The sequence below is a fragment of the Taudactylus pleione genome, unplaced genomic scaffold (genome assembly GCF_031769625.1).
Source record: "Taudactylus pleione unplaced genomic scaffold, aTauple2 ptg000265l, whole genome shotgun sequence".
Lineage (NCBI taxonomy): Eukaryota > Metazoa > Chordata > Amphibia > Anura > Myobatrachidae > Taudactylus > Taudactylus pleione.
Genome location: NW_028284667.1, coordinates 11,670,831 through 11,684,473, shown reverse-complemented (window position 1 = coordinate 11,684,473; position 13,643 = coordinate 11,670,831). Strand labels below are relative to the sequence as shown.

The 13,643-nt window shown below is 43.5% G+C and overlaps 1 protein-coding gene across 1 annotated transcript in view; it reads right to left on the bottom strand.

Moving 5' to 3' along the window:
* Positions 1–13,643, bottom strand: part of LOC148514013 (cilia- and flagella-associated protein 47-like) — a gene marked incomplete at its 3' end in the record, with an annotated part of 651,210 nt that overhangs the window by 218,398 nt on the left and 419,169 nt on the right. Inside the window, exon 55 of the mRNA XM_088481183.1 lies at positions 8,284–8,388. Coding sequence (XP_088337309.1) covers positions 8,284–8,388 — 105 coding nt within the window. The remainder of the gene's footprint in view (positions 1–8,283; positions 8,389–13,643) is intronic.

The window sequence follows — 13,643 nt, the reverse complement described above, 5'->3', positions numbered from 1 at the left end:
ACACACACACATGTACACATACTCACCTATGTAACCCTGTAGCATCGGTCCACTTGTCCGGTAAAGTATCCATAGGGGACCTGTGAAAAAAAACATACTCACCATCTCCTATGCGAGGTTCTGTCCTCTTCGTTCCAAAGTAGGCATCCCCGGACTTGGCAAAAAAAAAAAAACGAAAACGCGATCCACGAACTTAGTACCGTTCTATAGAACGGTACTTCCCGAATGAGAGCTTAGCGGCGGGGTATCACCATGGAAACCCCGCTGCTAAGCGTTCATTGGCTGAGAGAGGCCATCTCCCGTCTCTCTCAGCCAATGAACGGCTCCCTCCATTGTAGTCAATGCTGGGAGCCGCAAGGTTATTAAAGTTTACCCTGCGGTTCCCACCATTGACTACAATGGAGGGAGCCGTTCATTGGCTGAGAGACGGGAGATGACCTCTCTCAGCCAATGAACGCTTAGCAGCGGGGTTTCCATGGTGATACCCCGCCGCTAAGCTCTCATTCGGGAAGTACCGTTCTATAGAACGGTACTAAGTTCGTGGATCGCGTTTTCGTTTTTTTTTTTTGCCAAGTCCGGGGATGCCTACTTTGGAATGAAGAGGACAGAACCTCGCATAGGAGATGGTGAGTATGTTTTTTTTCACAGGTCCCCTAGGGATACTTTACCGGACAAGTGGACCGATGCTACAGGTTACATAGGTGAGTATGTGTACATGTGTGTGTGTGTATGTATGTTTAATAAACTTATACTGTCACGGTGTGTGTGTCCTGTGTTTTTTTAAACATTTTTTTTACAGGTGAACTACAGGTACTAGTGGGCCCTTAATGCCCTGCATGCTGGTACTTGTGGTTCTCCAAGTACCAGCATGCGGGGCAGGCTAGCTGGGACTTGCAGTTCTACTTGTAAAGACAATGTTTGATATTCTTTATTTACACCACACCACACAATCAACCCGCCACCCACCGCCACCAGGGGTGGCGGGGATAGCCCCGGGCTATCAGCCTGGGCCTGGGGTGCCCTGGAGAGGGTGACCCCTTTATTGGGGGGGTCCCCAGCTCTCCAGGGATCCCCGGCCTGGGCTGACTAGCGGTCAGGGTTGATGCTGCGGCTGGGGGGCCCGGTGAAAGGGCTCCCCTGGCTGTGGCATCAGCCCCCCGCTAGAAAAAGTCCAGTGCTGGTTCTGGAACATACAGGGGAACCCTACTCATTTTTTGTCCCCTATATTTCCAGAACCAGGACCGGATCAGAGCCCAGAGCTGGTTGCGCAGAATACAGGGGACCCCTACGTCGTTTGTCCCCCGTATTTTGGCAACCAGCGCTGGTTCTGACTAGCCCGGTGCTGGTTGTGCTTAAGTACAGGGGACCCCTACGTCGTTTGTCCCCTGTATTTAAGCACACCCAGCACTGGGTTACTAATGCCCGGGGCTGGTTGCTCTTTTTTGGGGGGGTGCACGCCATTTTTTTCTTTTTTTACACAGGTTTTTTTTTTTTTTTTTTACCACAGCAGCACAGACGGGTCTCACGGACCTGTCATTGCTCTGTGCCAATCACACAGATGCATGTAGCACGGATCTCCCGGGTTCGTGCTACATGCAAATGGGCACCATAACGCTGATTGGCTTCCTGTCTGCCACTGCAGTGCCACTCCTAGATGGGCCACGTGTTTGTGCCGCCCCCTTGTGTCGCTTAGCATAGTCATCCAGCTTCCTCGGTACAACCTTTTGGCCTAAAAACAATATTGTGAGGTGTGAGGTGTTCAGAATAGAGTGGAAATGAGTGGAAATTAATGTTATTGGGGTTATTAATAGCGTAGGAACAAAAAAAGGCCCATTTATGTGATTTTAGCGGGTTTTTTTTATTTTTTAAGAAAAAATCCAGATCCAAAACACAAAACCCAGAACCCAAAACACGGAAGGGTGGTTTTGGCAAAACCAATCCAGATCCAAAACACGAAGAAAGATCCAGATCCAAAACCAAAACACAAAACACGAAAAGTGTCCGGTGCACACCCCTAATAGAAATGCTGATTAGTGTACAGTACAAGCCAGGTCCTTAAAAGACACAATAGCTTTTCTGTTTGGTGAAGCCGTATGTGCACGAAAAGGGGATGTGGTCTTGTGAGGAATACCTCCGGAGGCGTACCCAGCATCTCCAGGGGTGTTGATATAAAAAATACACACTTATTGTTATGGTGCATTAGCGCAGTGGCGAAGCTATTGGGGTGCAGGCTCCTCCTCAGTGACAGGAGCCGAGTGCTGCAGTGTGACATTCTCCTGCCGACAGTGCAGGTACTAGTCTCTGGGGGCAGTCCAGCATCTCTGGTGATGTTGGATACGCCCCCGGAGGGATTCCCCACAAGACCACAACCCCTTTTCAGGCGCATACGGCTTTGCCACGCGGGGGGGATGCAGAGTGCGCACCGGGTGTCACCAGACCTAGCGATGCCTCTGCATCAGCATTTACATAGGGTCTGGGGAGTGAACCATGCAAATATTTTGGACAATGTTGTGCAACTGCAGCGATTTAATCTTGGATACACCTCTACATGACTGCTTCATTGCAGTTTATAACTTCCAAATGTAACAAGAGCATTTGTCACTATTGCAGATGTGGGTTACTTGTTGTTTGTGGAGCACTCTGACCTGCCTCCATCCATATTAGTGAGAGTCGGTGCACTCTAGGACCCGCCACTAAATCTGAGGCCTGAATCTGAGTGAGGCCTGAAATCCAATATGCGCTACTGCACATGCGCTGCTTTTCTGCGCATCTTTCTCCTCAGCGCCAATGTTAGACAGGCATGCCCTGAGACTCTCCCCAGTGTTACAGCCATACATGGCCCCATAGGTGTCCCAAACACCCTGTACCACCACCATATAGGAGCACACCGCCATACACCACTAGGGTGTATGCTCCGATTCCACTTGGCAAACTACCACACCCAGCATCCCAATTGCTCCAGGTTGCTGCTACTAATACACAGCTGTCTAAAGCCACCTGTATTTCTGACTGGTTAATACATCTAAGAACTGGTTAAGCTGTTTCACATGTGGATTAACTACCACCAGCACCTTTGCTGCGCACCTCACTGATCCAGCACGCACCATCCGTACTCCCAGGGCTCAGAGTACTGTTAAGAGCCCCAACTCTTCTAATAGGTTACGGACCTAGGGGCTTATGTAATAGGGTGCTTGTGCTGTTGCAGGAATTCATGCAAGTGTTCCTGTATTTTTAATGCAGCAATCATTTTTAGGGCAAAACTAGCTTAAGCCCCCTAGTGTCCTGACCCTGGTCACTCTGCTAATATTTCTAAACTTTGTATTTTGTGCATTCTTATATGTTATACTGTAAATGTAAGTTTAATGAGAATTTTTAGATCTACTACCTAATAAAAAGGTATCACGTCAGAACCCTTTCTTTATTTTCGGCTTTTTTGAGCTCTATAGTTAGACATTCCATGAAAGAATAGTGAAATAAGTTGAAAAAGAAAAGCTGTTTGTACTATAAGCACACGTCTGCTAAAATCATATTATATCCAAACTCTAAAGCTCCCGAGTATCATTTGCTGAGATCATCTACAGATATCAGATATGCAGTACTATCAATAAGGTGGAAGTTCACACACACAAGATCATAGTGCACTATACTGTATAAAAGATTTCTACTTTATGAAGACACTTATTTGGCTTTCATTGTTCTGTTATGTATCACTAGCTAAGAATTGGTACTATTTTTCACATTTCCTACATTTATATTTTTTTTCACTGTAAAAGTACTGTACATTTACTTTAGTCTATCTACATGTTAATAAAAAACCACTAAATTAATTTATCAATAATTTTTTAAGAGTGCATAGTCAGGCCCCTAGAGAGGTGTCCCATGCCCTGGCACTCTGGGGGGCATGGTCTAATCGTGGGAGGTGAAAAAAAAAGTCAAGAATTATTAGCAACGTCTTTTTGCTGAGGAGGGGGGCACTGTGAGCCCCTTAGTCAGAAGCAAATCCAGGGGGGGTGATCAGTGTTATCACCCCCTCCCCATTCCCCCACACAGGCAGCAGCCTCCCTGGCCCTACTGTGTGCTGGGCTGGAGACACAGGCTGCTGACAGGTAAGTGGGAGGGGGACGGCTATGGACCCTGGCCCCCACCGGGCCCCTCCAACAAGCCCAAGCCTGGGTAATTAGTACTCACCCCCGTCTCTCAGCACTCCTGTGCATAGTTTATAATACAGTATCTGAATTATTTGTGGATAGAAGGTATTGCTATACCACTTACTATATGTTTCAGGATCGGTTATACTGTATGTGCTTTACTAGACAATTTCAGTCCTACTGATGTGTCCTCATACCCTCTAGTTGCGGCAAATAGCCCTTCTTTGCTATTTGATGTGTGACATTTGTATGTATGTGTGTTACTGTGTCTGAATCTGAATGCAAAGTGCTATTATGCAGCGGCCATGACTTTTTCTCACACCAAGGAGATGTATCAAAGCTTGGAGAGATAAAATGGAGAGAGATAAAGTACCAACCAATCAGCATCTAACTGTCATTTTACAGGATGTGTTTAAAAAATGACAGCTTGGTGATAAAGTACCAACCAATCAGCTCCTGTCATTTTTCAAACAACCTGTAAAATGGCAGTTAAATGCCGATTGGTTGGTACGTTATCTCCATCAACTTTATCTCTCTCCAAGACTTAGTAAATAGACCCCTATATTTCTCTCCACTTTGGCTCTTTCCAAGTTCATTTGCGCTTCATCTTTGTACAAACTAATTCCTTTGTGGTTAAAGTCGCTGACCAGCATCTCTAGTACGATTTGAGTGGTGTTTTGTTGCATCTTTAATGCAAATAAGATGCAAAGTTTAAGGGGCAGTACGCTGCACCTCTTGAAGTGGATCAATCGCACCTGATGTCTTGCGCATTATGGCATATGGACACTAGGGGGTAAATTTACTAAGAAACGAGTTTGGTCGAGTTTTGTTTTTTCTAAATACTCTTTACTTCGCCGAAACTCGGGTGAGTTTTCCATTTTTCAACCCACAAATTTACTGACTTCAGCTGAAAGTGAGTTTTCCAATGGTGAAGTAGATTGAGATTTCTTCCCCTAGCTTCGAGTTTAGATGAGATTACTCACCCGATTGCAGTGTTTTTTCTCTGCCAAACTCACCCGTGCAAGCAGCCTGCACATATCAGTGAGATAAGTGAAGGCTGCTTGTGTGTTGTACCTGTAAAAAACGGGTTAAAATATAATAAAAACAATTACGTTGGGTCCACCCCAAAAGCATAACCAGCCCCAGACTTTTTCAGCCAGTCCTGGTTCCTAAAATTATGGGGAACAAAAAGAGCAGGGTTCCAGCGTAATTTAGGAACCAGCACCAGGCTGCAGGGCCAGTCCTGGTTTTAAATATAGGGGGGGAAAAATTGCCTAGGGGTCCCCCTATACTTAAAGCCAGTACCGGACCCAAACCGATCGGGGTGTAATGCCACAGCCAGGCTCCCGGAACTCCACTGTAATAGAAATAGTTAAATAAAGACACAACACACACCATATACAGTAAAAGTTTAATACACACATACTTCACTCACACATACTTACCTGCTGCCTGATATTCCCATGTAGAAATCCATGTGGAATGACCTGCAAAAAAGTTCTTATACTCACCTCCATCCTCACGCTGGCCTCCGTAGCCTCCAGGGGGGTCTTTTCAAAAAAAACAAACCGCCACCTGATCCATATACTTACTATTAGTGGTGTACACATACACCGCTAACTGACTCCTGACTGATCAGTGAGAACTGTCAGGAGCCGCCAGCCAATCAGTGGCCGCTAACTGTAGTGCGGCCGCTTATTGGCTCCGGCTCCTGACAGTTCCCTCGAGGGCTGTTCAGTGAGTCAGGAGCCGGAGCCATCAGCGGCCGCTCTACAGTTAGCGGCTGCTGATTGGCTTCCGGCTCCTGACACACTGACCAGCCCACGTGGGAACTGTCAGGAGCTGGAGCCAATCAGCAGCCGCTAACTGTAGGCTGCTTATTGGCTGGCGGCTCCTGACAGTTCTCTCTGATCAGTCGGGAGCCGGTTAGTAGTGTATGTGGTCACACACATTCACCGCTAATGGTAAGTATATGGATCCAGTACCAGTTTGCAAAAAAAAAACCTGGATAGGATCTTTTTTGCAGGTCATTCCTCATGGATTTCTACATGGGACAAGGGGACGTGAACATCTGGAAGTAGGTAAATATGTGTGAGTGAGGTGGGTGTGTAATAAACTTTTACTGTATACGGTGTGTGTTGTGTCTTTATTTAACTATTTATTTTACAGTGGAGGTACAGGTACCAGCCGCCTGCTGGCACTTGTAGTTCCACAAGTGCAAAAGGGCAGGCATGCTGGCACCTGTAGTTCCACTGTAAATTACAATAGTTTACTACTATTTTCCACTTAATTACCCCCGTACCCACAACCCAGGGGAGCGGGGAAGAGCCCCAGGCTTCAGACCAAGCCTGGGGTTTCAGAAGAGGGGGAACCTCTTTTTTCTGGGGTCCCCACCTCCCCTGAGATCCCCGGCTTGGCCTGAGCGACTTGGGGTGAGAATGCTTTGGCCCTGGAGACCCGGTAATAGGGTTTCCGGGCTGTGGCATTACACCCCGGTCATTTTGGGTCTGGTGCTGGTTTTAATTATAGGGGGACCCCCAAGCATTTTTTCCCCCTCTAATTAAAACCAGGACTGGCCCTGTAGCCTGGTGCTGGTACCTAAATTACGGTGGAACCCTACTCATTTTGTGTCACGTAATTTTAGGTACCAGGACAGGCTGACAAGTCGGGGCTGTTTATGGATTTTTTTTTGAGGGGACCCTACATCATTTAAAAAAAAAAAACCTTTACATTAGGTATACAGGCAGATACATACACAAATCACACTGATCTGTATATGTTCCTTGCTCAGGAGGTAGTCTATTTGAAACTTCAATTTATCACTGAGTTTGCTACAATCTCACTCAAGATTGTAATCTCGATTCTTAGTAAATTTGCGAATTGCATCTTTTTCATGTAAAGTACTTCCTAGTTTGGCCGATAGTGAGTTTATTTGAGTTTGCTATCTCACACGAGTTTTAACAGTGAAAAGAGAGAACTCTCTTCCAAACTCACTCCAGTTTGCCTTTAGTAAATTTGCGAGTTGATAAACATGCCTGGTTATTTACTCCTAGGAGTATGAAGACATATTTGTTTTTTTCATAGGAGTTATTTAGTTATGTAACCTTCGCCCTATTATATGTGATACAGTGCACAGAGCAGTATTTTCCTGGTATGTTTTATTTAGAGAGAGGGTGACAATCTCTGTATCAGTTCATCAAGTTTCATCCAGTTTCTTAGTTTACCATTTATTAGGAGTAAAAATATACTGTAGAATAAAAACTAAGGTTTCTTACAGCATATCAGCATTTGTATGATAGTAAGTTGGTGCTTAAACAGTTTTTATGCACAGGCAAGTGAAATGACTAAACAATTGATTATCACTAATTGTTGGATGCTATCTCAATATAATTTGGCCTTTTTAATACTGGATTGTAAATCATTGAATGAATTATAACAGACTCAACTATTCTGTTGCTAATACATTGTTTCTGGCCAATTAGAGAAGCCCGGGCACCTAAGAGTTTTAATTTCAGCAGTAACAAAGGCATGACTCTTCCAAAGAAGTGTTACCACTGTATTTCAGCACTAAGCCTGAATGATGACTTACATTCTACTACGTATTTATAATAATTAGGACTTTCACAGAATAAAGAAAAAGTTCATAATATATAATCTGTAAAATTGATCATTCTCCCATTTTAAAACTTGGTTAAGTTGATTTATAGTGACCCCTTTGTGAATAATATGATATATCATAATGTAATAATTATATCTATTCGGTATCCCTGATATTAACACACCAATTCATCTTTCTAACCCAATACAATGAGTAATAAAAACACTTATGATATATCTAGATGTCTACAAAAATACAGTTATATAATTTTATAATTGTTTTGCATATTTATAAAACGTATATAATCAAGACATTGGGGTATATTTATCAAAGATTGTTTTTTCAAAGCCATCTTTTTAGCGGCTTTGAAAGTTAGATTTAAAAGGGCAAAAGAAATACACGCCAAACAAGTCTAATTCTGTATGTATTACTATTGTCTCTGAAACCCAGCCCTCAAAGTCACCGAGAATCGGCATCTTAAAAAAAAAATCTTTATTAAATATACTCCATTGTTTTTCTTCCTTTGAAAGAACCTACCTGTGAGTTTAAAAAGGTGATGGATGCTCTTTGATTTCCTTTGCCAAGGGAAGTTGGGCAGAATTGAACTGGCACTTTAGTGGTGGTATTAGCTGGTAACAAGAGCTGTAAAAAAATAAATAAATAAATTAAAGAATAGTTTTGATTGTATACGTACTGCAAAGATTGTAGAAGTATCTTCTGTATTTATGTTTGGATGATCAATGTTCCCCAGTAAAGTGTTATACACTCTATGCATTCATGGTTTGCTAGATTGAAAAACAACAATAAATGTTATTTAATAATCATAGGAACTTCAGTCACTAGCCAAGTGTTACCATGCTAAAAGCAAGCCTTACAAATTTTAATGACTCCTCAAGTAGGGCCGTAACTAGGGTAGTGTGACCTGTGCCACGGCACAGGGCACTGCAGGGCAGGGGGCGCTGTTTGGGCCTGTCAATTTTTCTGTGTATTATCATTCTCACTTGTAACTTCCTCTTCTTTTATCCCCAGCATCTCCTGGCCTCCCCTATCTCCTCCATGGCCCTTCCCCAAGAGGCCATGGCCCTTTTTTGGGTGCGTTTCTTATGTCCCTATTTGAAAAATGGGGGGAGGTGGGGAATGCTCTTTCTGGCACAGGGCACCAAAAAGTCAAGTAACAGCTCTGTCCTTAAGCAAAGGGAAAATTGAATACAAATAACAATAACTCAAAAGCAGTTGTAATATCCATAAAGAATAGATAAATGCTGTGTCCTTTACATCACTGGATGACAGTGAACCAAATTAGTATTGTAATAAATTGAGCAACAGCAATGTAATAATAATATAGAAAAATGAATATGTTATTGTATATGGAAGTTTCCATTGCAAACAATTAGCATTTAACTTTGGAACATTGAGTGTATCTAAGTTCAAGCTAAACTCTGATTGGTTAGTATGAATTTTTGCACAATTACCCACTAACATGAGTATGGTTTGTTATCAGCTGTTTAGATGCTGTCTAGTGGATACAATATGCCTGGGGTTCAGGGACACATAGGCCCTCATTCAGAGCCACTCGCTAGCGGCAGTACGCTCGTTCCGAGCGATGTTCGCACATCTGCGCATGCGTACGGATCGTTATACGCATGCGCAAACCAGTCAGTGCGGCCGAAATTCATGTGCTCGCAAAATAGCGAATGCCTGCTATTTTGAGTGACAGAATGAGGCGTATGTGGGTGGTAACAGGGGAAGGTGCTTGAAAATGGGGAGTGGAGATCCGAACGCAGGCGTGCTTAAAGGTCAAAACGGGCGTTTTATGGGTGTGCATAATTAATACAGCAGCATCATTGACCACGTCACTGGGTTATTTTCTAGCCAGAACTGCTCGCAAAATTGTGGTAGCAAAAACCAACCACAAGAATAGCGAGCAGTTCATACGCTGGTCGATGTACTCGATTAATCTAATAAATAGCGGACATGACGTATGGTGCGTGCGGCCAGGGGGCGTTTTTAACAAATAAACGAGCGTATGTTTTGCTCGCTCATTCAAACTTAGAGGTGGGAACAGACTGCAATTTGCGAACTGATCATTTGAATAGCCACCCCTTGTTTTTGAACGAGCGAGCGCAAATAGCGAACGGCTCTGAATGAGGGCCATAATGCATAATGACCTAAATAGATCTGAATGCACATATCACCAGGGCTAATAGCAATTATATGAAACATGCTCATCTTCTGAATGTGTGGCCTTTTCATAGTAGTTTAAATAAATGTGTTGTCCTTGGCCCCTACAACCCATAAATGCTTCAGGAAGAAGTTACTAAAGGATAATTTTCTAACTGTGCTCACAATTGCTCTAAAACTATAACAATAAAAAATGCATTTGCTTAAATTTTTTTTTATTTGCTTAAGAAGGAAAATAGAAATTTGCCAAGTGTTATTAAATAATTAGCCTTTTTATTTTTAGTATTTTTTAGACCTGATTCAAACAAATAACCTACATATTATGGTATACTGTATTATGACACAGAAGGTAAAAATCAGGGCTGTAACTAAAGGTGTGCTACCAGTTCGGCCACAAAGAGCGCAGGGCTCGGTGGGCGGCACCGTCGACACCCCACATGTATCGTCCATTGGATGCTACAGGCAGGCACCATACCATAATTTCAGCTACCTGTAATGCCTTGAAGATGCTCTGGGCTCTGCTTCTGGGTGCCGGCGGCCCTGCCCCCTTATGCGAGACGTCATGCACAAGGAGGGCGGGGCCGGTACAGGGCGCTCAGAGTCCTTGTTACGGCCCTGGTAAAGATGGCCCCCTTCCAATGAGTTGTGTACAATTGACATTTAAGGTTGCAAAACAACAGTTACATAATAATTCAAGTGGATCCTGAAAAGTTCCTAAAATTTTGACTTTTTTGAGTTTGATGCCCTAGGATTGATTTGATCTACCTCAATCTGATATATTCTTCCCCCAATTCACATGCATTTGTGCCTTCAAAACATGCATTTGTTCCTTTTAATCTTTCAGTTACACTGGTTTTATGCGTACAATTTGTTGTACAGTATGCCAAGTATTTGTTTATGTTTTAACGAAGGCACGAATTCCCATCACAAACTTGAGTTTATGCCAGTTGAGAAGCAGAAAAGATCTAGTATGTTTGCGTATGAAACAGATGTGCTCCTTTCTCAAATAAATCAGCATTCCTCCAAGTACTGTATACACATTCAAATATCAAAGTTGCGAAGCCTCACATTTTGTTTTATTTTTCTCAGTACATGTGCCAACATTTCTGCTACTTAGCCATGCTTACTGAGCTTCCCAATCTGTCCACTGACTACTCAAGTATAATTTACAAAGTTAGAATTTTTTCACATAGATGTCATTTTGGAAAATATACAGCAAAATACTTTGTGATGTTAAATATGCAATGCTGGGTTTCATTTAACTCTGGTAAATGAACCCAGCACCTATGGTTTGACTTTTCATATTAGATTGGTGTGTGCAAGGCCTACCAGATAATACGTTTAGAAGGACCCACTGTGATAAAAAAAAAAACCTTTATATACATGTAGCAAACATGTGCTGTCAATAATACTCTTTTGGATCAATAAGTATGTGATACGACCAGTGACGGATTTTGTCGTTGCCCCATGGCACCTGCATTTGGCTTGCAGGGTGCCTGGAATGGAGACATACAGCCCTGTGGTACTCAGTGGTACACTTGAACCTAAATAGAAAAGTGGTGGCTAGAGAACATTTTCTGCACAAAGTTATCAGAAGTTTCAGTAAATATTGTCCATAATGCACAATATCTTTGTCTGACCAACTGAAATTGAATAAACCATTTGCTTTCTAGCAATATCAATGGGACTGTTGTAATTTTCTAATGTGAAGACCACTTTCTTGTCAAGTTTCAGCCCAAACTAAGGGCCTCATTCAGACCCGCTCGCAAGTGCTATGTGCTCGCAAGTGGGTCGATGGTGGGGCACTGCACACGTGCCACACGTGCCGCGTGCGCAAGCCCCGTAGAGAGTGAGAAATTCACTCGCTCCGGGGCTCGCTACAAACGGGGCGGCTGTCGATGTTCATCGACAGCTCGCCCCGTTTTGTAGGCGGGGAGGGAGGTGGTCAAACGGGGGGGCTGGTCAAACGGAGGCGTTCCTGAAGGAACGCCTGCCATTTGTAGGCGCCCCTTCTGACATCACTCATGATGTCAGTAGTGAGCTTCCGGCTCTATTTGAGCAGGAAGCTCACTGGGGCTTGCAGCAGATGAGACCCTGCCACAAGGGTCTTGTCGCAAGCCCGATGGTCGCGATAATCACGACCATCACCTGGCCACTCGCAAAAGCTGTGGGTGGTCACCCACAGCTTAGCAAACGGCCAGGTAAAAACAAAAAGCGGCCGCCCTGATTCAGAGCGAGCGCTCACTTTTTGCAAGCTCCTCTGAATCAGGGCCTAAGTTTTAACAAGGAAATTAATAAAATTACTTTCCATTGTACAGCAATTGCACTGACAATTACATTTAAGCCACTGCTAATGAACCAGACACACTAGACACAACTGGGGATATTTTAAACTCTCTGGACAATTCGCTTGATATTTGCAGGAGTCACGATAATTAATTCAAATCCATGTAAATGACTTGTAAAACAAAAAAAAGTGAACCCAAAGCACTATTCTGAGAATTGTAAAGTCAGAAACACACAATGAATCCTATACAATACAATGTTATAAATGCCTCTTTAAATAAAATAAAAATTTCCAATAAAAAGCCTGGGCCTGATTCAGAGAAGTACACAATGCTGATATTTACGCAGTTGAGTAATTATCGGTAAACTGAGCATACGTCTAACTCGCACTGCCCATGCATCAAGGTAAATTACCATACTCGCTCCGGCATCTTTTTACTCACAGTGTGATTGACAGTCAGGGAGCATTTGTGGGAGGTAACAGGGAGTGGAGTGGCGGCCAGGAACGCAGGCTTGTCTCGACTGTTTCGAGACATGTTACAGCCTGCATCTGCGATCCTGTACGCTATAAAAATGTCTGTGGCGACTCAGTTCTTGCGGTCATTCTGAGTTGTCGTAAGGTTACTCAAAACTGTGATAACTGAATGATCTGTGGTCTTGATTCAGCAAGGACAACAAGAGCTAAGACGCATGCAGTCGGACGATTTTAGCGATCTGCACATGCATCATAGTGCGCGTGCACAAACTAACCTCTGCGATCGGGAATGAGAGCACAGTATGTATGCAGACCCATTGCAGAGTGAGTGACAGGAAGTACAGATTGTGGGTGGTGTCGGCGGGGTGGTCGGATGAACGCAGGCATACCAGTGCATTGGGAGAGCTTTGCAGGGGCGTGTATAAATTAGTCACTGCGATACCATACGAGGCCTCATAGCGTACACTGAAATTAACAATTCCTGAGTGAGGTCTGACCTGCCTTAACTGTGCGTATGGGTCTGATGTTACCGATTGTTTCGCTATGTTGCCCAAGTGTACGGATGTGAGTAAGGGGAAATGGGCGTCTTCATGTTATGCTGAGATCGCATTGCGAATGCAAACATTTACATATCCCCGCTGATATTAGCAACTGCATTGCATGCGTATAAGCAGAATTGCAATCCTTGCTGAATCAGGCCCTGTGACCGATGCTGCGTCTTTGTACGCAGATGTTTGGATTTGCAAAGCGCAGGTGAGCGTCTCAATATATTCACACAGCATCTGTGTAAGAGAATCACAGCTGCTATAGCATTAGCATACAGCTCTGAATCATGCCCAACAGTATGTGTCTATTAAAAGGACCAAATACATGATGGTTTTTCTTTTTTTAATATAATTATGCAAAAGTGTCTTAAATGAAACACTTCTTTAAAAGATGTATTTATGCATTATAC